This window comes from Rhagoletis pomonella, unplaced genomic scaffold, assembly GCF_013731165.1.
Source record: "Rhagoletis pomonella isolate Grant_MI unplaced genomic scaffold, Rhpom_1.0 Rhpom_scaffold_00006, whole genome shotgun sequence".
Lineage (NCBI taxonomy): Eukaryota > Metazoa > Arthropoda > Insecta > Diptera > Tephritidae > Rhagoletis > Rhagoletis pomonella.
Window position 1 is genome coordinate 75,478,955 of NW_023458560.1, and position 25,955 is coordinate 75,504,909.

Genomic DNA, 25,955 nt, shown 5'->3' on the forward strand with positions numbered 1-25,955 from the left:
TAGATAGGAGATAGCCTTAAAACTTTGCAGTTATGCAGGAATTAATGTCATCTTATCACGAAGACTTGAAGGACTTAAAAGAGTGAACCGGCGTTTAGCAGTTCGATTTTACTATGCGGGAAGACACGTCGCCATGAAAGTTAAAGCCAGATATACTTTTTTGGTAAGATATTGAAAAAAAAAATCCTACTAATACATACATATTGCAAATCTGAAAGTTTGTGAGTGAGTGAGGGTGCGAGTATGTTTGTTGCTGTTTCACGCAAAAACGGGGTACACGTATTTCAATGAGATTTCGCACACAGATATTTTAATGTACATTTTGACAAAATATGTTCCTTAAAAATCACTTTGTCTACAATGGATACAAAATAGTTAGTCAAACTAATAAATAAATAATACATTTTGAATTAATCAAATAAATGGTATTAAGAAATCATCGTTTCAAACTGGAAAGTTTTTCACTCTTATTTGCTTGCTAAATTCGTTACTTATCCTCGCAACAAAAAAGGAGCATCAACAAATAATATACCAAACTTCAAAGGCATTTATTACGACTGCAATCTAAAGTGAATTTGAATATTCATAAACAAAAAATATTCAATGTAGTTAAAGTGGAAGGAGGCAGCGCACAGTGCCGCGACTCCATACAAATGATGGACAAAAATAGAAGGAGTGGTCAGAATTGGCTGAAACTTCACACCTAGAAGTATTATGCCCCTCTAATTTCAAAAATGAAATCGGTTTTTCTATACCGGTTACTCATTTCGAGAAAACCGAGTTTTTTTTGCATTTTTATATGAAAATAGTCATTGTGGACATGTGTTGATATAAGTGGAAGGAGGCATCAGAATGGGCTGAAACTTTACACCTGAAAGGACTATATCACGGCAATTTAAGAAAAAAAAAACGTTTTTCAGCATCTCTTACCATTTAATTAAAAAAAAAATTTTTTTACAATTTTATAAAAAGGCAAAATAACTCATAATCATCGTAGACATATGTTTATAAAAACCGAAATAGTATTCAGAACTTGTTGAAACTTTACACCTAAAAGGACTAAGCCACGCTTATTTCAAAAATGCAATCGATTTTTCGGTACCGGGTACCCATTAAAAAAAAAAAAATTTTTTTTTTACATTACTATATGAAAGACAAATAAGGCATAATCATTGCTGATTGTGGTGTTTACGAAAACAGGAAGGAGTCGTCAGAATTTATTGAAACTTTACATCTGAAGTGTCTATATTACTCTAATTTTAAGAAAGTAATCGGTTTTTTGTAACGGGTACCCATTAAAAAAACATCGAGTTTTTGCACATGATTATTTAAAAATGAAATATGCCATATCATTGTTGCTAAGTGTTCAGAAAAATAGTCTTAATAGTCAAAATTCGTCTAAACTTTACTTCCTAAGTGAATACATATGGTAATTTGAAAAATTAAGTCGGTTTTCCTTACATGTTAACCTTTAGAAAAAAAAATTCTTTTGATTTCATTTAAAATAAAGCATAATCACTGTTAAGTAAGTAAGTAATAATAGCTGTTATATGGTAATAACATATAATATGTTAATAAAAACCGAACTAGTTGTTATAATCACTCAGTTTCAGAGTCCTCAGAAGAGGAGGAAGTGATCACTGATTCAAATGATTCCATGCTTTTGTCTGCTTCGTCACTTTCAACAATGTATTTATTAAAGCTGAGATCAGAACCCTTTAAATATTTGTTTCTCTGTTTTATATTTCTTTTTGTAAACTGGTGTCATTGCTCTATATATATATATATATATATATATGTATATATATATATATGTAAATCTTCGTATACCTTTGTTTTTGGCTCCCATACCGTGATGCATATTTAAGTATTTTAATTAGCTGATAATTTTTTTCATTTCAAAGCACCCTGTACCTCTTAACTTTTGTTTTGGCACTTTTAGCTTTAATTCAACACCTTATTTTTGAAGAGCGAACCAAAAATTTAGATCTTAGGGCATTCAGAAAAAGTATTGTAAATATAGATCAGCTAAAATAATACCAAAAAAAGGCATTTAGTCACTTTTTCAAAATTGAAAATTTTCAAATATTGGAAAAAGTTGGAAGAGATTTCGATTGTTTCTGTTAGTAGAAGGTCCAAACTACCATAACCAAAAAAAAAATTTCACGAACTTTCAAGATGTTTTTTTTTTTTTGTCTCCAAAGGTTGCCAATTTTCGGATTTTGGTATGTTTAATCATATATTTATTTATTAATAAAAAACAAATATTTGTATAAATTTTTTTTCCATGAACCATACATTTTTTGGTTTGTCGCATATATCTTTATCAAAGTGCAAAAGTTGATCTTGCTAGGAATAAAAATGTATTTTTAACAAATTTTTAACTGCGACCACTTTTATGTGCGAATCGCCGAAATGAAATGGTATGTAGAAAATAGGTGTACTTTGAGGGGGTGTGTGAGGCTGAAAGTTGTTTTTATCACAAAATAACTTATGAACTTCTCTTAGTTGGAGATTTAGCTGTAACTTGACATCAAAACATCTAAGTTTCAAGACAGTCGATTTTTGTATTTTTGTCCACCTTCGCGGCACTGTGCAGCGTGCAGAAAGTGGCTTCAAGTTTTACAAAAGCGTAGAAATTGCTTTGAGAAATAACTGAATGAATGAATGAAATGAAATCATATTTTAGTCAAAACTTTGTTGGCAACCCAGAAGGCGGACGAAGTAGACATAGACGTGCTTTGTTGGCGAGCTGCTGCTGAAAGCGACGATCTAACACACTACCGACCGCCCGAACCCCCCGCGCCCCCCGCGCCCACCAGACTTGACTCTATGACAGTAATTCGTATTGTTGGCCAAATAAAAGCGCAACAAAATGCAACGCCCACAGAGGCAATTGCCTGGCCGTCCACACCATCGCCCGCCCTCTCACACAGTTGCGATGAGGCACAGTAAATTTAATCTAGTTACCAAAACAGAAATCTCGGCTGCACAACAGCAAAAACAACAACGAAATACATGGATGACTAGCAGCGCAGGAACAGCAACCAGGAGCAGCTTAAAATATCTACGCGAAAGTGTCCCAATGTCCAATGCAATGCTGTGTAGTTTAGTATTGAAAAATATACATACATACATACACTGCATTTGTGTGGGTGGTGTGGTTGGGTGTGTGAGTGTAGTGGTTGCCTGTAGCGTGAAGTGGCAGCATAAAATGAAACTTTGTCCAATTAAAAGTAAACAAAAATTTAATTACGTAGCCAAAGTACCAACACAATTGCAAATTGTAAAGGCATACAACAACAAAAACAAATACAAAAAAAAAAACAATAACAATAGGATTTTAGTTAGGTGTATCCACTGTCCTATGTACACTGTGGTATTTGTTGTTGCACACAGTGGTGGCAAAAAGCCAAAGTCATAGCCAACGACGAGCCAGTCAGTTAAGCAACTTGGTCGCTCGATCGGTGGGCAAAAGGGCGGATGTGCAGCCGAGTTTGGGGGCCACAATTCCAAAGTATTACAACACAGAGAGAGAAGCGGCACACAAATTGAATTACGATAGCAACTCAGGCGCTGTGAATTTGCTTTTGTTTCGTTATTGTTTTATCAGTGTGTTCATGCGAGTGTACGCGTGTGTGTGCGTGTTTGTGCGTGTTTGTGTTATTCAAAAATGATGAAGGCACAAACCGTCACTTGGCTGGGTCAAAGAGTCAACACACAAATTCAGCCAACACGCACGCAAACGCTTTCCTTGGAAGCTTACAAATATACTATGTAAATAATGAAATGACAGAACAATGGCTGCAACAATGCAAAATGTACGAGTGAAAGGTATACATATTTGGTTTGGAGGCAGCTCTTGGCCAATATTCGCATTGAATTGAAACACGAACAAAATAATGTCGGAGGAATAGCTGCAATTGTTTGATTGGTGAAACTACAAAAGTAGCCCTGATGTGCCAGCGGAGGTGCAAGAATTACCCAAAAAATCTAAACTTTGGCTCTCAAAACAAAATGGTCACAAACTAAGCAAATTTACTTCTGGCAGAGTTCGATTTAAATTTAATTGTTTTTTGAGTGCAGGTAAGTGCGCATTACCCTACATACTTACTTATAATTTTAAGTAGTCATGATGAAAATAAAGCCAAACTTTTTCTACTAGTTGCCAATTTTCACCTTGGTAAGTTTTCATAAAAAAAATTTACGTCATGACCTACAATATTATTTCATTTAATTTTTGTTACGAAACTTTTGAGGTCACTATTTTGAAAAAAATATATATTAATTTGCAAATAAAATGGATGACAAAATAATTAGATCACTCCAATATTAAAAAAAAAAAACAAGTGAACGGGAAAGTTTTGTGTTTGGTCGCCATATCATAAAGAACTCTATTATTACATTAAACGAGCAATTCTTGTATATATATATATATGTATCCATAGCGTTCTCGAAAACGGCTCTAACGATTTTGATGAAATTTTGTACGCAGACTCGATATAAGGTTGCCACCTATTCGGAATTAGTTACAAATCAATTAAAACATCATATAATAGGTATCAATTTGAAGGTATTTTAAAGATCCCAAATTCAAAAATATTTTTTATAGGGTTACCACCTATTTTGAATTGCATATTTATGTATTAAATTTTTTGTTTAGATAAGAAAGGTAAAATATTACTATTCATGGGTACCAAGAAAAGGTTCTAAAATAATGCTTTCCCTATATACAAAATGTTACCCTTAAGATAATAATGTAAGGTTGCCACTTATTTTCGATTCTACACAATTTATCTAAAACAACGCAATATGCATATCAAATGAAAGGTATTGCTGAGAACTTTCGTCAGAAAATATTTTCCATCCGGGTTGCTACGCTTCTATGTAGTACAAATTTTTATTTTGTTTTATACGCTCAAGATAAGTACCATTCATTCCAGCGTATTTCGGAATAGGGTTGCCACCTTAATTTTGGAGTAAGAAATTTACTTAATAGATATCGAAATACAATTTTTTTTATTTCCAAAATATTTTTTAAAGCTATCCAAATCTTGAAAACTTTAACAAGTATATGCACTACGGGCAATGCTCGGTCAACCTGGTGCTGTATATTTAAATGAAATGGGAAAGTCCGGTTTGAGTTTAGAAATGAATATCTACCAACATTTCCATACATATATCAGTGATGACCAGAGAGAGTTTTCACTCTGCAAAGACCATATAAAAACTATAGAAAGCTTTAAAAAGCTCATTTATATAAGGTGTAGTTAGCAGAGCTGCTGATTTCAAGGGGAATTTGATTCTGATTGTCAAAATGATGTGCTTATTGTACTTTGGTTTTGTTCTGATTGTCAATGGGCGTACAATTTGTTAGTGTTGTTTACTTCTATCAAAATTTTTCAAATCAGTTTGCAGTCATCAGAAAAAAATGCCCGTATATTTATTGAACTTTAAATTGAGCTACCGCTTTTGCCGCAGTGATGGAAAAGTTGCTACAATCGTACTTTTATTTAAATTGAAAGTAAATTCGGTACAAATATCTTTTCAGGGAATCAGTTCTTATTTTTATTCACATTTCAACACATATTTTGGTGTGGGTAACTTGCCCGATAAACTCCCTCCTTTGTGGAGACGCATACAGATTATACAAAATGGAGTGCCTTGAATATGACAGAAAAACGGATAATATTTCTCTTTCAAACGTCAGATAAAAGAACTCGGAGGAACGTGATTCACCTTTTGGAAAACATATTTGTTTCGCACCGCTCGAAGAGATTCTTTTTATAGCCAAATTTGTTTACCGTGAATCCAAAAGTGGATATGGTATCAAACGGGAAGGTTATCCTCTTATTTTTTTAATATATAGTATACAAATAAAAATACATATTAACTTTTTAGGTACATTCATCTACTTTCAGGTAAAGTTTTTAGTTTTAGTAAATTCAATTTTTAATCCCTGATAGAATATCAACTGTAAAAGAGGGCCAGAAACAAACAGCTGATTGCTATTTGCTCAATAAACATACCCCAAAGTCAAAATTAAACATACCCAGCAGAGTTGCATGAAAATGTTGATTCCATTAGCACTTAATTAAGCACTAATCGAGCAAATAAGAATTGAAATCTTCTACGGTAAATCGAACTCAATTAGTACCTTAATTGGGAAAGTTTGGCTAATTGCTCGCTTAGCGGCCTGTCTAAAAATGCTTTAAGCTTTACCTGTTTTACATCTACTTTATTTACAAATAAATCGAAGCAGATTATTGGTTATCAAAGAGCTCACAGTCTTTCACAAGGTGAAAGTGCTATAACTGGTAACGGACCTGGGAATACCTGGTCGAGACTTGCATTTCCGAACCGCTCTGGAAGTAGTTAGAGGGCCGGCCAGTGGCTTGAGTGCAGCTTGGCTGTCAATACATACAAGTAAACTTCTTCCACCACGTAGTCCATGGCCGCGGCTTGTAATATCGAGGCATTTCCCCAAGAGAGAAACGTAGATTGGCCCCGTTACTTCTGGTGTAGACTCCTGATCCGGCCCTAGCTTCGGTTTGGGAGCCATCAGTAAATATACTACTCATACTCACACACAACTGAAGAGTGTGAAGAAAACGGATCGAGCAATAATTCAGTTCCCCAACAGTTGGGTCTACGTTACCTGAATGACCCAGATTGTTATCTTGCCAAGGACTGTCACTCCAGTAAACACTCCCCGAAAACTCTTTGTGTAATCTGTATGCTGTTGCAACAACAACAATAACAGCAATAATACAGTTATTGTCTTAACAATGAATTCTTAGATAATCTGGGAAAGAGCGAGACGAGAGGCGACTATCGGAACGGCAAACTATTCTTAGCTATAAAGGTGTCGAATTGGGGATAAAAAGTGCCGGGTAGGAAAATAATTCCGAATAAGAATCAGAAAGCAGCAGCCATAAAATTTCAATTTACGACGTTAAGGGACGACACTCTCTGGAAGATTGACGAATCTACGAAATCCAAATTCTATCCCCTGAACATCCAAGTTCAGAGACTTTTCGAAAGCCTATTAGGTATTCCTTTTCGTCTAATATTGCAAACTAATGACTAGTTTGTATCCAATTAACAGTGAATGAAACAATACGGATTTAATTGCTTTAAAAGTAGTTTTAAGAAAACAGCATTCAATAAAAGTGTTTGATGTTACCAAAAATTGCTTGACATTAAAAAAAAAATCAAAGACGACACATCCAAGCATATGCAAAACAGCTCTGCTTAAGAAAAATAAGTAAAAATGTTTTTACCAAGTTTTCAACGCATTCAAATGAAAAAGTTTGCAGCAAATGGAAAATAAAACAACTACAACTACAATTCAATTTACAACAATCAAAGGAAGACAGTCAGGACATTGCAAGGACAAGCAGAAGCTCAGTTCACAGTGGATTGGAGTGGTGACGAGGTCGCGAAGGGCCATAAAAAAAATTTACGAGTGCAAAGTCAGCACGGAGTACCCGAAAGTGAAGTGGAGCGCAACAAGCCAACATATAAACAATATCCAAAACAGCGAAGGATACACTTCGGTGAAAGGAGAAAAAAAAAAAAACAAATTGTCAGCAACAAAAACAACTGCATGCAGAATTGTTAAAAAAGCAAAACGGCCAAAAGTTGTCGACAAAGCGAAATATAAATTTCGAATTTAACGAAACGGAATAGAATAACAGCAGGAAGAGTATGTACGTAGATATGTAGGAAGATGTGAAAGAAGCGCATGAAGCGAGACGCGCAAAATGTGAAAATGCGGTGGGATGAATAGGTGTGCAGGGGAGCACGCACGGTGGGAGTGTCGGTTTGAAATTTGTGCTGCAAGTTGAATGGACAAATATATAGAAATGTATAACTTATGTGTGTACATACATATATATGTATGTGCATATAAGTCTATGCAAAATATTAAAAACAACCAAAAGGAGTTACCAAAATATAGTGGCAACTCAGGTGTAACGTAAACATTTGCTGAAAAAAACAAGTGGAAAGAAAAGTGGCGAAACTTTGGTCCAAGAACAGACCTTAGTAGATATATCTTTCATTTTGAAGAATGATAAATTTCAAAGAAAACGGTGAAAATAAATATAATACCTTCACTACTTTGATATGTATGATTCACTTGAGAAGGCACATTCGCTTCAACCCGAGAAGGGAATTAGATTACGGAAATAAAAACATATTTTTCACTTTAGTTTCGCTAATTAGTACCTTTGGGTACTAACTGCTAAATGTCAATTTAGGAGCAAACCTATGCCTGGAAGGATGTTCTAGAGGTCATTTAAATAATTCAAGGACATCTTACTAGTTGCTACTTTTACCGCTTGAAGTAAAGTTTGACAAGCATCAAATTTGACACTATATTATTTTTAAGGCAAAATATATGCAGTGTGTCAGCTAATTCAATGTGCCTACTTGATAAATTCTTGTGTAGCTAATATGTGTGTTTATGTATATTATCTACTGAAAGATTAGTCAAAATTAAAAAAAAAACAGTTTCCGATTTTTAAAGCAAAATTCTAAAATTAAAAGAAAATTTAATTTAAAAAAAAAAAAAACAAGAAATAAAATCAATTAAAAAAATAAGATCCGAAAAATTAAATTAAATAAAATTTTTTTTTTTTTCTTTTTAAAACGGCAGTCTAAAAATGTTAAGAAAATTAATTAAAAAAGGACAAAATAAAAATTACTAGAAGTTTAAATTAATAAAAAAATAAGTATTTTTAAAACAGTAAAAAAAGGAAATTATTTTTTAGTTTCATTTCTATGAACTAATTTTATGTTCCTTTCTTCATTATCTTCTTTGTTTTTGTTTTTATTCAATGTTCTTTTAATTTTTATTATTGATATTATTTTATAAATAAAAATATATATATTTTTTTATTTTACGAACTTACTTTTTTTTAGTTACATTTGATTTTATTTACTTTTCGTTCCTTTATTCACTTTTACTTATTTTAATTGTAATCTTTTTATTTTTTTAGTTTTTATTGTTTAAAAAAAGAACATATTTTTTAATTTCATTTTGTTTTTAGAAAACTTATCGCTAAAACATGTCTTAGCCTTTCGAAAAACCGAAAAAGCCTTCAAGATAGTTGCCAGGATTGACAACAGTGTTCTGAGAGACTTTTGTTTCATATGAAATTTTATATTATAGTATCTGCGGCCGCTCCGAGTGGTTAGAGGTGCGTGCTACCAATCCGCAGGACCTGGGTTCTTTTCCCGGTCCGGGCAACATCTAAATTAGAAAAAGTTTTTCTAAGAGTAGTTGCCACTCGGCAGGCAATTGCAAACCTCATACTTCATACTTTTCTTTCGTTCCGATTTATTCCACCCGTTCCCAGAAAATCAAAATAGTTCAACGAAGATTCATTCGCTTCGCTCTCCAGCCGCGTTATTTTTTAGAACCTCTACCGACATACTCACAGACTGGAAGATATGTACGTCTAGTCTGTATCTAAGGTTAGGTAACCAGAGACTCGAAAAAAAGAAATACGCAATTAAATTATCCTCCCCCATCGAACGTTCAATAGGAAGTCTTTAATAATTAAACTTGATGCAATAACTTTGCCACATTAAAGTTAACAAAGCTTAAAGAATTCAGCTGTTATGTAAAATTAATGACAAATGCTGCTAAAATCCACAAACAAGTAGGTGGCAGTGGGGGCGTAACAACAAAATATGTACACACATGCATACATACATAGATATAACGCAAACAATCAGCCAACCAACCAACCAACAACAATAAAATACAGATTGGCGCAACACAAACAAGTAAAATGGCAACAACTGTCGGGCAGACAATGAAAGCACAAATAGGGCCAACGGGCAAGCCCCCAAAGCGCCTACTTCGAAACCAACAAACGCCGCCAGTCAGTCAGCCAGCCAGCCAGCCAGCCAGCCAACAGCAGGTAGAGCGTCAGCGGCAGTGGCAGTGGCGTGCAAGGATTTAAGTTAGCCTACAATGCGAAAAGTGCTGAAATTTGCATGAAAACATGCAAACAACAGGAACAGCAACATCAACGAAGAACCACTTTTGATGTTGGAAAACTAAAAGAAAAAAAAAATCCGAAAAAATTATACAACAAAAGCAACAATTTCGTTCCTTTCGCGATAAAATAGTGAACATGTAGATATGTATGTATGTACTTTCGCGGCTAGCAGACACATTGCAGCAGAGCAGTTTGTAGCGCCGCGCGGCATTAATGCTGTGGTAATGCTGTTATGCGCGCAGCGGCTATAAGGATTGTGGTGGCCGCCTACACCAGCGGCGGTGCGCCCAGGAGCACACAAAACCAAACAAGTAGTAGTAGCCAGCCGCGTTGAAAGCAGCGAGCTGGAAGTGTTTACCTGCTGCGTTTATTTACACGGGCGTACCACACAGCAAATACAGCAACAACAACAACATCATCAGAAAATCGTTCGCCACAAACAGCGAAACACTTATCCCTTTCACGCGACGCACACACATGCGCGCACAATGGCATAGTAACGGGCGTATTATGTTGCGCGTGGCATGCGGTTGCAGGTGGAAGCAGCAAAAAAAAAAAACCGGAAAACAAAAAACCCAGAAAGCAGCAGCTAAGCCACTCCTTTTTTCGAACTCGCTCTTCGCACTGCTCAGCTGGCCGGCAATGGCATTTGTAGCGCAGCCGCAATGAGCGCCATTTGTCAATACGCTATAGTCGTCTCTTTCGTGCATTCACTGGCCCAACAGCGAGCGCGACTTTTTCGAAGTTCGAAGACGCATTTCCCCTACGCGACTATAACGGGTCGGCGCGAACACCCTGTAAATTGTCGCGATTCGAGCGAGCAATTGAGCGTTCATGTGCTCTCCCACACACGAATACGTACGCGCACTGCTCGGTGTTTGTTGACTTACCTTATCAGGTCCGGTAGGCGTTCCAGCACTTGGGGGTGGGTGTGCTTCTTGGTGTAGGACGGTGACATGGCTACCGTGCAGGCGAGCATTAACTCAGTGGATAACTCGACAGGATGTTGCGGTGATTTTTCTTCGGGAAGCTGCAAATAAAACGAGAGAAGATAAAATTAAAATAAGGAAAAAATACAAGTAAGGAACACGTTGAAGAAGAAGAAGGGCAAACGGGAAAACAATGCGGATTATTGTCTTCATCATATTGACATTAAAGCGGATATGCGAGCGGTGATTGAATGAAAATTCGCGAAGCACAAAAAAAAAGATGAATTTAAACAGAAGGAACAAACAAGCAAGAAAAGTTGGCGGTTAGAGCGCAAAATGTTGAATTTGCCGAACAGCATTGGAATTGGGAATGTTAATCCCGGAATCGCGGGATCCCGGCCTTTTTTAGGGCCCGTAAATCCCGGGATTCTTGGCAAGTATTCTCGGGATTTTCGGGTTTTATAATTTGCACTGATGGCAATAATAATATTTTACTTTGTTATAATAATTAAAATTTTTATATAAATGTCTAGCTCATTATTCATATAACACCGTGCGATTGTAATATTTACACACAAAAATCTATATATTCGCGAAACCATGGGCCAAATATAGTAAAATAGCGTTTTTAGTTTTTCACTCTGACGTCAGTAATTCAAAAATGATTTAAAAAATTCGGTGAAATGTGCTTAGGGAAGAATTATGGGTTCCAAATTAAAGAGGAAATTCAGTAGAATTTAATCATATTATTTTTTAGGTGCATAAGGACTGGTAAGTATTCAAAATGTCTTTTTAAAAATATATCCTTGAAATTTCGCAATATTTGTGTTTGAAAAAATTATATGTTAAGGAATTACTATGTTATATGTTAAAAAATTATATGTTATATATGTATATAAACTCGATAACATCCTCTAATTTCGTGCTTCTAACTTTATCAGCTTACAAAAAATACTTATTCGTCCATGTGAATCGAAAAAATTTAATTTTTTTTATTCTAAAGAAATCTCTTCTTTTATTTGGTACCCATATTCTTATTCTACATTGCATTGAATTTTTTAAATATTTTTTGAATTAATCATATGTTTAAAATTACAAAGTCCTTTAAAATAAATCCCGACGTCAGAGAGAAAATATAAAAACGCCACTTTAAATAAAAAAGTCGGTTTCAAACCCATTTATTTAATTTTTTTTTTTCTTTTATGGTGGGAGATAGAAGCAATTTTTTCGACTTAAGTTGTTGAGAAGTAATGAATATCTAAATCCCGGGGCTAATCCCGGGATCCCGGAATTGTAATAACGACATCCCTAATTGGAATTAAAAAACGTAGCAAACGTAGTAAGCGTAGCAGGCAAATCGAAAGTAAACAATCGAAGGTTATGCAAAAAACGCGCCGAGTTTTAGGGTGGTCAATTATTTTGAGTGTTATTTTCTAAATTGTTAAAATTTGGTTTTGGAAGTTTTTTGAAAATTATATGCAATAAAGAAAACGCTGATAAAAACAATTTTCCTTCGTTTAAATTTTATTTTGAAAAACTTAGCTCAGGCGATAAAAACGCTTTAGGTCACACAGGTCAAAAGTTTAGCATGGCTACGACAGTTAAGAATTTCAGAGCCGTAAATTTATGCAACCATATCGATAAATGTAACAATAAAAAATTTCCGAGCCTAGATCAGCAATGGGCAGAGAGAGCTTTTACTCTGCGCGCGACTATACAAAGTATATACAAATCTTGAAGGAGCTTTGCCCGTGGGCAAGGCGGTGCCCATCACAGGTGTAGATGAATACATATCCCCAATTTCAATGCCTAATGAATGAATGAAACAATTATCAAAAGCTGGCGGCGAATATGTTTTTTTTGATATCTTACGGGTGAAAGTTAGGAAATTTATTGTGTTTCAAAAAGCTATCACGTATAGCTATCACGATACAAAAAGGAAGGTAGTTTCAATAAACAATTTTTGACGGATACTAAAATTTTTTTTAAGTTAAATAAATTGTGAGTAGGCAGTGGCGGATTTACCGTAAAGGCAACATAGGCAGGTACCTAGGGCGGCAAAAGTTAGGGCCGGCAAAATTTGAGTTGAAAAAAAGGATTTTTTTTTTTCAAGTTGGAGGCACTGGAAGTAGAATTTGTGTTTGTACATTTTAAGACATCAATCTGAGATTCAATTACGCAATCAGAAAATAAGACAACACTGTTAGGTATTTTTGATATTATTTAAATGGTACAATTTTTTGAAATACTAATTTAGTATTTTTGAGATTATAACTTATCAAGTGAAAATATAACTAATATAACTAATCAAGTTGAAAAACCTTTACTCAAGGCAAATACTACTTTTCCATATAAAATTGTAATAAAAGTATAGGCTCATTTCACGGTAATCGATACCGAATGAAACGAAAATAAACTTGAGAATTTGACTGTTTTATTTCTAGTAAGTAAGAGTAAATAAATCTAATTTTCAAGACTGAAAGCCAAAATTCCGAAATTTATCTCAAAATCAGATATTTTTTTTGTTTACTTTAGGTTTTACCATTTACAAACCCATATGAGAGATTAATTCTTTTTCAAAATTTACAAGACTGATTTTCGTAGTCTATTATCTTTTTTGCATTGTTTAAGCCATTAGTGGAGAGAACAATTCGTTAGCATTGTAACGGCGTAATTTTCAAGTTTTTCGGGAAAGTACTAAATATTTTATTATATATTGAAGCAAAGCATATTTTAATGTCACGCCCGTCACAAAATACACAAAATAGTGATTTTTTGAAGAAAAACACATCTTGGACAGTGTAAAAAAGCTGGCAAAAGTAACGCTATGACACAGGAACATATGTACGAATTACTTTAAAGTATTTATATGCTTTATTTTCGAAAAAAAGGACCGACTATGTTGGTCACGCCCGTCACATGTCACACCCGTCCCAATTTAAAGTTTGACAAACGTCAATAAATTCGGTCAGGGACTGCTACTGTTACTTATCTGCTAATCTGAAATGTGTCATATATCTGTTTGTGATCAGCGATGATAAAGCTAATCATAAAGATACGTTGCTCGAGCGATGGGAAAACTTAAGCTATGCTGTCACGGATAAAAAGAAACCATTACTTCGCTTGTCAGGGCAAAAACAGTATTTAAAACGGTTTTTACAGGTAACGGCCTCTGTTTGACAGGTAAGAGCTTCATTTAAAAATAAGGTACTTTACAATTACTCAGGCATACAATGGAGATGAAGAGTCCGATTAAAGATTATCCCGTCTTTAGGTGACAGAATCTTGTATGTGCTCGTAAAATCTGATTTTTTTGAGAAATAAAGTTAGTTTACTTGTCTAATAATTTGTATTTATATATTCATGCTCAACTTGTCACACCCGTTACAAAGTCAAGTCCTACCAGTCACAGTTGAATTTAGAACATAAATAATCTATAATTTCCAATAGCGGCAAGCAACTTTGGCGTAAATGTTGAGAATGTTTATTTAACTATACAACGAACTATTTAAAACCATAAGCAGAAGACATAATTAGCAGAAAAACTGTGATGCAAGTAAGTAGAAGCTAATTTGGTTTGCGTACTCGTCACACCCGTCACAGTGACTAAAATTCAGAGAACTCGTTCCGAATAAATTGTTTTTGAAATTTTTTTTCTAGGCATTGTCTATATCTCGGAAACCTATTAGAAAATACTCGTTTAAGAATTAAGCCTTAAAATGTGAGTTGAAATGTCACACCCGTCACCGTGGAATGAGCCTATAGTAAATAACATAAATTTGAATATTACTATTTACTGCTAATCTTTCCAAAACTGGTACTTTTATCTAAAAATATTATTCTTAGCGGAATAAGGGCGGTAAATTCTGAATTGCCTAGAGGTGACAAATATTCAAATCCGCCACTGTGAGTAGGTATTATTAACGGCCTTGCAACATTGATAATATTAAAAAAATACATCGGAGTATTTTTCCCTATATTTATACCAATGTAATAATATTTCAAATCAAAAACCATTATCAGCGCTTTATATTTTTTTATTACGTGGTTCGCACCTTTTTATTTAAAAAATTTTAAATGTAAACTGTTAAAGTAAATATTATTTTTATTTTTATTTCGTCAACCCAATTTTTGAAATTAGCCGGCAAAATTTTCAAGTCCATCATATGGCACATCTTTGCGTGGTCTGATGAAATCTTCTGCAGAGCTACTTATGAAAATTAGAAATCAATAAAAAACTAAAAAGAAAGGATTTTACAGATTTCAAGATTACTTCACTTGAAGACTCAATATTTGTTTCCGGGCTGAAAATACTTTCGCTTCGCCCTAATAGAGTTCATGCATTCATTTAAAAATCATTACGACCACAAAAAGAATTAGTTTATTGCACACACAAATATAAATCTGGGTAAGTTTTCTTCGCAAATATTACACGCTTACAGCTATTGTTTTCGTACGAATGGAAGCTTAGGAAACGTAAAAAACTTTGCCCCAGATGCTTTACTTGTATGTATCGAATTTTCGCAGTTTGGGCAGACACAGCTCTTTTTTCTCTTTCTCTTAATTTTTGCAAATTTACACAAATTTATTCAAGATTATTTTTTTCTTTATCTTATTATATTAAACGAGCAGTTCTTGTATATACATATATATATACAGTTGTCCACAAAATAATAGGAGTGCGATATTTTGTCCAGTTTTGGCTATTTGTCTTTTGTTTATTTAATGTTTATTATTTTTTTATAAAAGCCTCGCTGGCTATACAACAAGCACCATATAAATTCAGATTTTAAACTTTGTATAAAAATTATAAAAATTTTGCAATTTTTCACCCAAATTTCAAACTTTTTAATCAGAATCTTTAGAAAAAATTCTGGTATGCAGTTTTGTAGCACATTCAATTCTAGTCTGAAGAAGTGCAAGTTTCAAGCGGCTGAAAAATTCCGTTGATTTTTGGCAATTTTTTTGCTGGCAGTGTCCTCCATATAAAAGAAAATTGTCGACATACTTTGTATGGAAAAAACGTGAAACACCTTTAACCAAAAAAATTCTCAAAAATCAACGGAAACGCTTGAAACTTGCACTTCTTCAGACTAGAATTGAATGTGCTACAAAACTGCATACCAGAATTTTTTCTAAAGATTCTGATTAAAAAGTTTGAAATTTGGGTGAAAAATTGCAAAATTTTTATAATTTTTATACAAAGTTTAAAATCTGAATTTATATGGTGTTTGTTGTATAGCCAGCTAGGCTTTTATAAAAAAATAATAAACATTAAATAAACAAAAGACAAATAGCCAAAACTGGTCAAAATATCGCACTCCTATTATTTTGTGGACAACTGTATATATATCCATAGGGTTCTCGGAAACGGCTCTAACGATTTTGATGAAATTTTGTACACAGATAATGTTTTGGATTCTAAGGTTATCTGAATAGGCATTATTTCCGAGAAGACTCGTATAAGGTTGCCACCTATTCGAAATTAGTTACAAATTGATTAAAACATCATAATATGGGTATCAAATGGTAGGTATTTTAAAGATCTTTAATTCAAAAATATTTTTAATAAGGTTGCCACCTATATTGAATCGCATGTTTATTTAATTTTTTGTTTAGAAAAAAGGTAAATTATTACTATTCATGGGTACCAAGAGAAGGTTCTTAAACAATGCTTTCCCCATATACAAAATGTTATCTCTTAGGATAATAGTGTAAGGTTGCCACTTATTTTCGATTCTACACAATTTATGTAAAACATCGCAATATGGATATCAAATGAAAAATATTGTTGGGAACTTTGGTCGGAAATCAGGGTTGCCACGCTTCATAATTTCAATCAAATTTTTTTTATGTATGTCGGCCGCTGTGGTGTAGTGGTAAGCAGTGCGCGCTTCCACTCCGCAACGCCTGGGTTCAAACCCTGGTCAAAGCAACATCGCAAAAAATATAGAAAAAAGGTTTTTTCTTAACAGCAGTCGTCCGTAGGCAGGCAATGGCAAACCTCCGAGTGTATTTCTGCCATGAAAAAATAGCTTCTCATAAAAATACAATCGCCGTTCGGAGTCGGCGTAAAACTGTAGGTCCCTCCGCTTTGTGTGACAACATCAAGGCGCACGCCACAAGTCGGAGGAGAAGCTCGGCCAAACACTAACATATGTGTAAGCGCCAATCTATTATTATTATTATTAGTACATATACGATCAAGATATGCACCATTCATTCCAGCGCATTTCGGAATAGGGTTGCCACCTAAATTTTAGAGTAAGAAATTTACTTAATAGATATCGAAATCCAATTTTTTTTGTTTATTTCCAAAATATTTTTTAAAGCTATCCAAATCTTGAAAACTTTAAAAAGTATATGCACTCCTGGCAAAGCTCGATCAACCTGGTACTTTGATTTATGTTCAATAACTTCACTAAATTCTTGTATACTTTTAGGAAAAAAAAATATTGTAGTGATCAGTTAGCAGGAATTTGATGAAATGTCATAATTTTATTAAAAGAATTCAAATGGTTAACAACAACAACGAATGTCATTAAATAGAACTACCTTCTTTTTTGTATCATGTAGGCTACCAGCAAGGCCGCCAAGAGGCCGATACTAAATACATATGTGCCCAGAGCCCCCTACCTGCCCAAAAAAAAATTTGAAATCAAATTTATCAAATCCGAAAAATCCGCGCCCGGGGGAAACACCCCCGTCTGACCACTCCTCTCTTTAGGCCTGGCTACTACATCGTGGAAAACCTGTTGAGGAACGCTCTTCCAGGCCGTTTGATTTGTCAATTAGGGGATTTTGGTTGGCTAACGAAATTCCCCGATCTAAATACTGCAGCCGACTCCAGTCCCCCTTGAAAAGCGTTCGCCAAGAAAACGACAATCTAACGACAAACGTGATGCAAAATGCCATAAAAAGAGCCAAAATTTGCTTCACAACTCTGATTGCGACCAGCCAGACACCTATAAGACGTGTACATATACATATATAATCTTCAAACATAAAAAAATTTAATGCATTGCTTCAAATAAACATGAAGTTAAAAAGAATAATATGTTTTAATTATTTTTGGAATGACAGGACAAGAAAATCGGAAGGTACTTTATGCACCACCTTGTATTGTGTCAGACTTAATTTTTGGTAAGGGCAGTCCTGCAGAAATACATATACATACATATATGCGCTAGGAGCATTTCTGCATCAAAAAGACAAACTTAAAAAAATGTGGCTTATTTTTTTCGTGGTTTGGCTCGACATTATTAAATAGAGTCTTAATTTTTTTCTTTTTAATCCGGAGCTAGCATCGTACGTTTCCAAATATCACTTGGCCAATTTTTTCGTCGATAAAGTTATACACCGATGGCATAATAAAGCTACCCCCCATATGTGCTAGATTAAAACAGTTCCGGAACACCAAAGCGCTAACATCGATATTTCTTGAGATATTGGGCAATTTAGCTCAATAATCGGTGAAAATTCCACACTACCTCTACTTCAAAGGCGAATATCTCAAGAAATATCTATGCTAGCGATTTGATATTCTGCAACTTTTTTTGGAGGAAACTGAATTTCCCACAAGTTTTTCATTTAAATTTTTTCAGTAGCTCTTTTTATTAAAGAGATAGGTGCAATAAATGAGAATTTAATTTAAAAAAATGGGTTCAGTGACCCGTACTACCTCGCTGGTGGGAGTTAGGGTTACGCCGCCGAAGAAACCCTATCATTGACCAAGTTTATACCATAAAATGCGTTTCAGCTGTAGAATTAAAAAAAAAAAATCAAAGGTTATGTGTATTTTAAACGGGAAATCTTTGCACGCCTTGGTCGAGCACCTTATATTAATATTAAGGGCTCAAATTTTCAGGATTTTTTTTTTTTTAGATTTCCCACAAAATTTCGAAGTGGGAGTGAAAAAAAAATAGTCGCGAAAAAATCACCCTAATGTATGTATGTTAACAAAAAATTATTTTCTCTCTCTTGAAGAATTGGCTCTTTACTATGGAAATGGTATGTATAAAGTTTCATCAAAAGACTGTGTACTTTATGGAAACCATGTAAATGACGGGGAGTATCGAGAGTAGGTATAGTGCTGAACATATATACATACATATGTATGTAGACAATCAGTGCCGGATTTAGCATCTATGGGCCCATAGGCTCTTTCCGTGATGCGGGCCCACCTGAGGGTACTAAGACAAACGGCGGCCACGGGCATTCACCAGAATTTAGTTTTTTTTTTTAAGTTGTAAACATAACCTAACCTTAGAGGTAAAAATTACGATTAGTTTTTTCTATAAAATCTAAAAAATACATGCTTTGTAAATTTTAAACCACTTTATACCTTTTTTGTTTTGCATAGTAGGATGGGTTTTGATTGAAAACAACTTTTTTAAATTTTCACATACGTACAGTGCCGAAAAAAATATTGACACAGAGAATTTTTCGCAGTCTGTGCAAAGTTTTTTATTCTAATTAAATAAAGAATATGTTTGAGTCTTTATGGACCTGAAAGTCATTTTATAATTAAGTTCAAATATCAAATTTATAAGTTTCATTATATGTATGACACTTAGTTTACTTTTATTTGTAAAACAATACAAGACTTCGTCGAATCGACGACCATTAGTACTAACGTGTGTAAAATATGGTTAGTAGTCTAGGGCTAGATTTTTAGAAAACTATTTATTTTTCGTTTTTTTTTTCAATTTGTTTTTCTTTTTTAAATGAATTTTCTTTTAATTCTTAGATTTTCTTTTAAAATAAAAAACTTTTTTTTACGTTAATTTTCTTTTTTTATTGATTTTTTTCTTTTTTAGTTTAATTTTTAGATTTTATTGTTTTAAAAAGAAAAAACACACATTCTTATGTTAACGGCCAAACCCGATCTTAAGTCAAACCTGTTTTTCCTAGGGTAAACTATTTCTACCTAGATCCGATACATCCGTCCAACGTGGAAACAAGTTGGGCGCATCAATATGGTGGACTGCGTAGCTGGAGTTGGACTGATGAGGGTTATTTTGAATCGCGGCCGAAGGCCTCCTACGTGGAAAGGTGCTCTACGCAAAAATACTGTGGCCACTGATCTAGTTTAGCCTAGGCAAAACTAGTTTGCCCTAAGATAGGGTTTGGCCGGTAACATATACATTTTTTTAATGTCATCTAATTTTTATAAATACTTTAATTTATTTTTACGTTCTTTTCATTTACTCTTTTGCCAGACTGTCAGGCCACTTTGACTCGACTAAAATGCTAATCAATTTGCTCCTTGCGCCAAATGTCAAAGTAACATAGCCCTTCCTTTCAGCCAGATGATTAGTTCAAAGCCATTTACACTTTTAAATTTGGAACTAATGTAATTTAACCGAAAAAGGGCCGAAACAGAAATCGACAGATATCCAGATATATGCATAACACCTATAGCAGTACCATGCAAAATACACACGCAGACATATCACAAATCAGTACCTGGCATGACCGGGCAAAAACCAGACAGACTAAGACATTTTTTAACTTACCTGCAAACTCTGAACCAGCACATCGAATAGGGCACTTAACGTATTTCCAAGTATCGCATGTCGGGCGATTTGTGGACAAAGAGTGCAGGCATTGCGGTACAGTTGCACAGCGAGCACAACAGCTCTGTAAATACACCAATATAAAAAGCAAATACATTTTAATTTGACAAGATGAAATGTCTCTTAGGCTCGCATACCTCTTTGGAATGTCATTATTCTCCAGCATACTTTTGCTAATCACATTTGTGGTGATGACACCGAGTCCATCCATGAGCAGGAAGCACTGGAAATCAAATACTTGCGCTTTGCTCATCAGACGCAACAGCTGGCTGACAGCGCGTTCCAGGCCCTGTGAGCCACCGCCTTTACTCACGAGATTCAAATATTTCGGCACTTGGCTTTCACGTTTCATATGCAATGGCACCGGTTGTTGTTCCTTCATATACTCCTCGGCACTGCAAATAGTTTAAGGAATACAAAAAGCAGTTAACATCTAACCCTTTATTGATTGCTATGTAGACTTGTATGTAGACTTACCTCTGCGCCATACGCTGCTTCAGCTTCTTCATTTTCTTTTTGTAGCCGCGCGTGTGCTCTCGACTGCCCACATCCGAAACAGTCGATGACAAGTCGCCATCCTCAGCAACTAATTCGCCATTTTCATTGCGCTGCATGCCATTCTCATCCGCATTGCGCGTAGGCAGTGTCAGCTCCAGTGCACGTTGGCGTATATGCTCGATATTTTCCTCATGACGACGCGCAGAGTCCTGCTGCTTTTGCAATATCTTACGCTGCAGCTCCTCGGTCGTCTGCTGCTGCTGTGTCTGGCGCGCCAGTAAGCGCTCTTCGCGATCGCGCGCTTTTTCCCGTGCCAACGCCTGTCGTTGGCGCTCCTTTTGCTCCTGCATTTTGCCAATACGCTGCTCCTTCTCCAGTCGCGTCTCATTCATTTTCTCCAACTTGCGCTGACGCTCCTTCTCCAACTCTTGGCGGCGCCGTTCTACAGCCGCTTCGCGAGCTGCCTTCTCTTCTAAGCGCTTCTGCCGCTCCTGCTCCAAATCTTGCAGCCGACCTTCGGCATCCTTGCACGATTCAAGCAGATCCAGGCGTTTATTTTGCGCTTCGATATTTTTGATGAAATTTATCTCTTTCAACTTTTTCTCCTCGTCGTGTGCTTTCTCCACTATTTGTCGCAAATACTGCTCGCGATTCTCCGCGGCGCGCTGCATTTTATCCTCCATCCTTAGGCGCTTGTCCTCGATAAGCTGTCGCTTGGCCGCCTTCACATCTTCGACACGCGCCAGCAGTTGTTGTATCTTAATGGTTTTCTCTTTTTGCACCTGCTCACGTTTTTGTTGCGCACGCGCATGCTTTGCCTGATACTTTTTCAGCGTTTCGTGCAGTGAGCGGCGACGCGACGGCGATGAAAGCTTCTGGTGCAGCTCCTGTGCGCGCCCCGGATGACGCGCCACATATGCCTGCAACGTGGCCAACGCCTCCTCGCGCTCACCGCGCGACATTTCCGAAAGTAACGCGTGGTAGCGCATCTCCAAGCTGATATTCGGATCCATACCGTCCTCACCTGCCGCTAGAAAGGCAATGGACGAGGCATCGTCTAGCAGTCGATCCACCGCTTCATTGCAATCGTGCTCATGATCAAATGCCACTTCGCCGTCGGTCTCGTCCGTCTCAGTATCAACATCGATTTCGGTATTTTCCAATTCACGTATTTGCCGCTCCAGAGATTCTTGCTCCTCCACCAGCATGCGCTGATCTTCGTCGCAATCTGTTTCGCTGGCAAAAGTCTCCTCGTTTTCGTCGCAACTCGAGAGTTTTCCAGCGCCGGTGATGGCGCCAACGTAGCCGGCTGCTTTAGCCGTCTGGGCAATGCTCTCATAAAGATCTCCAATGGTTTTGGAAAAGTCGCGATTGGTTTGTATTTTTATATCGATTTTGTTTTGGTCAGCGGACTCGGCGCTGTCGGGTGCTTTTTCGCTGTTGGTTGGTTCCTCGTTCGCTATAAGAAAAAAAAAATATTAAATGCAATTGTCGCCTACGTAAGTAAAACTTCTCTATATGCATTTCTTATTCGTCCGTCACATCTTAAGTGTCACATTTTTTCGTGACAAGTTTTTAATTCCCTACCGCCGATAAAGAAGTTCCACTTCAAAAAATATCTTGATAAAAGTACATAAATACACCGATTCCACTTACCATCCATAACTGTCTCCGTTGAGTTGGCTGCAGAACTCTCAAGCGAGCCTGCGCGCCCGCCTTGTTTTCGATGCACATACTTCTCGCTTCGCATATACTCCTTGTGCAGCGAGGTCATCTTCAGTCCCGTCAAATCAGACTTCTGTCGTTTGATGATCGTCTCACGTGTTGGCACAGTGGAAGAGCGTGCCAAGCTGACGCCGCCATGAGCATTGCCACCGCCGCATTGCGTAGCTGGTGACGGCTGAGCAGCAGCAGTAGTTGGGGGGTTCTTTCGCTGAGTGGGCAGTGAATTGACTTTCGCCTTTGCATTCTTTATTTCTGGACGCGTCACATTTTTCACCGGTTTATCAACGCTCTTTTGAGCCTTTACTCCTTTCGCTTGTTTCGGTGCCAATTGGGTTGTGTTCGAAGTGTTATTGCTATTGCATTCTGACGGAGGTTCTTTCTTTGGCGCAGCCTTTTTGGTCCGCTGGCGATCTTCATTCTCGACAAGCTGCTCGTTGAAGAGTGCTAATGTTGGAAGGCTGGCATATCCCGTTGGCTGATTAAAGCGATGTGCCCAATGCATGCTGGAGCGGCGCCGATTCTTCACTGTCAACCAGCCATCGTTCGGGTCGGACGGCAACTGCTTCGGCTCCGAACGCCGGTCGTCTATGTGCACTGCGCCGGCAGCAGTTTGCGAGAGACTGCTTCTGGAAGACGATATGAGTTCTGTACTGGCTTTGAGCGTTGAACTTGAACTTCCAATATCTTCTCGCGATGACTTTTGGGAAGCCACAGCCGTCTGTGCATTGCGTTTCTGCTGTTGCTGCCGCCCATCGCGTGGCTTTTGCTCCTTGGGCTGCATTTCAATCATCGTGCGTGAACGCGCGGATAAGCGTGAAGCAACATGCGTTGGCGGTCCATAGTGCTCAGTCTTGCTGGACGGGCGCGTTGTTATGGGCCGTGAGCCAGCTCCGGTGACTGCAGCCGCTGTTCGCACAGAAGCAGTTTTTATGACAGAAGCAGTAGTGGCAGAGCGACGTAAACTGATGTTGGGCGCGACCTTTTGCGCTTGCGATGCGATTGGCTTATTAGCTGGCGCAACAGCAGTTGGAGGACGCACCGTTATTGATGGTTTTGAGACAATCGATGTGGCAGTGCGTGCAGTAGCGGGGCGATTTAAGACACTGGAATATTTTAAAGGACCATTTTGAGCGGGTGCGGCCACTGCTGTTTTCTTCGTACTGTCTGGAGCGACAGCATCCTTCTTATTATCTGATGCGCCAGCGCTGGCAGCTGCATTGTTATCAACTATGTGGTTTACATTTTTCAGTTCAGTCGTTGGCGGTGTTGGCATTTTATTAGCATCTTTGAGGAGAATTTCGTTCTCCATTTCGTTCAGTTTTTGCACAGTCATCTCTAGTGCAGTTGGCTCGCGATGCATGCCGAAATGTGAATCATCCGTATCGGTGGCGCTGGAATCATTACCATTTTCTACAATTGCTTCCTGCTTGCTATTTATATCTGAAGTTGCTGATGAGATCTTCCCTTCTTCTTGCCGCAAATTCTCATCCACCAGCTTGTTCTCTTCCCGCAAATGCTGCTTCTGCTGTTGCTCTAGCAATTTTTGCTCGGCCTGCTGGCGTTCCCGCTCATGCTGCTGCAGTTGTTGTTGCTGCTCGAGCTGCTGCTGTTCTAGTTGACGATGTCTCTCAAGCTCTTGCTCTTTTCGAAAGCGCTCTTGCTCAGCCTGCTCAGCCAACTGGCGCTCCTCAGCTTCTCTCTGCATCTTAATTCTTATATCTGCTAATGTTAAATGATCATCTTCAAGATCAGTCTGTGCATACTGATGACTCCTATTCGGCAAGTCCATCGGCTCGGCTTCTGCATGCACCTCCTGCTCAGTCGATGTGAATTTCTTTTGATCGGATCCATCTATTGAGCGCTCATTAACCGTTCTTACTTTACTTGGGGCGAACAGTTCGCGCACATTCACGCGCATAGCTCCTTTCGGCAGAGGATCACATGCGCGCAAGCTTTTACGTGGCGATGGTGAGTCTCCACTGCTACCTCCGCAGCAAGGCGATGACTTCCCGGACGTGCATGGGCATGCCGAAGGACTGGATTTGCCCGACATAGTGGGACTTGTTAGACTTTTGGCGCGCACACGTGGTGCAGGATTACTCTTGCGCACCTCCCATGCAAGTGAGTGTGGGCGCTGCTGCAACGGACGTGACTCGAAATCCCATGAAACTTTGAACCATTCGCTCAGCGCTTTGAAATCACGCACATAGTTTTCGAGCACCAAAATTGCCTCCTGGCACCATGATATGTTCTCACAGCATTCCACCGTCTGATAGATTTCATTGACAGCACGTTGCAGATTGCCGAATAGCAGTGCCCAATAACGGGCTTGCAGCTCAGATTTTTTATCACGACCTGTGGAAGCGCTACGCACACGCGGCCCCGCATTTTGCAATTTCGCCGAACGTATTGGCGAAAGAGCGTTCTTCAGCGAGTTGGGTGATTTCGATGGTGCAACTGGGGGTTTGCGCACATTCAGAGAAGAGGGTGAGATTTCTTTTCAATTTTAGAAGTTAAGAAATTATATATTGCTACATACAAATATAAATATTACTGTGTCAAGTACTTACTTCCCGTAGCATTTTGCCTTCCATCAGTGGGCGGTTGCTCTTCACAAAATTGAAAGACAAGTAAATTTTTCGCATCTCTTCCCTCACGATGCAAAACCTCCTTCACTTCCATAGCGCAGCCAATGCCTTTGTTTCGTACGATATTTGCGCTTTGTGTGTGCAACTGTGACCTCACCTGCTTTAGCCGCAGCCGCTATTTTACCGCCCACACACACCACACCTGTGCAATATTGCAAGAGTTCCAAGTTCTCAAAGTTTAGAAGTGAAACTAATTTGAAAGTGATATACGTTTCAAAGCACAAATATTCGTTAAATGTACAACCAAAGTCTAATTAAACACGTTTTAGGGCTGCGGGAAGTGAAACTATAGTTTGCCTTCCTATTCGTGATTGCCTCCGTGTGGTTGATTGTTGCCGTTCTTTAAAGTCTTTTTTTCACCTAGAACACTATTGCGCAATTCTCTCGACACTTTTTCAGATATTTCACACAGAAATATATTGCGGGCTCTACATTCTTATCAAATTTATTTTATGATCACAAATTTTATTTAATTAGTAGTTCAAGTCAAGAAAAACATATAGCTCACGAAAATTTTCTGCAATTCAACTCTTGCTTGATGTTTTCGTTTCTTTTCTATGC

General features: G+C 37.2%; 1 protein-coding gene across 2 annotated transcripts in view; it reads right to left on the bottom strand.

Annotated features, from left to right (window-relative positions):
• Positions 1-25,947, bottom strand: part of LOC118741297 (calponin homology domain-containing protein DDB_G0272472) — a 107,287-nt gene extending 81,340 nt beyond the window's left edge. The window contains exons 1-6 of one of the 2 annotated variants that reach the window (XM_036473231.1): positions 25,317-25,947; positions 22,678-25,203; positions 21,001-22,480; positions 20,661-20,918; positions 20,464-20,587; positions 10,907-11,046 (exon numbers count right to left, since the gene is read on the bottom strand). In XM_036473231.1, coding sequence (XP_036329124.1) covers positions 10,907-11,046; positions 20,464-20,587; positions 20,661-20,918; positions 21,001-22,480; positions 22,678-25,203; positions 25,317-25,428 — 4,640 coding nt within the window. In that variant the 5' untranslated portion in view covers positions 25,429-25,947. Of the gene's footprint in view, positions 1-10,906; positions 11,047-20,463; positions 20,588-20,660; positions 20,919-21,000; positions 22,481-22,677; positions 25,243-25,316 lie in introns of both variants that reach the window. The other variant, XM_036473230.1, reaches the window with a different exon arrangement.
• Between the last annotated feature and the right edge of the window lie 8 nt (positions 25,948-25,955).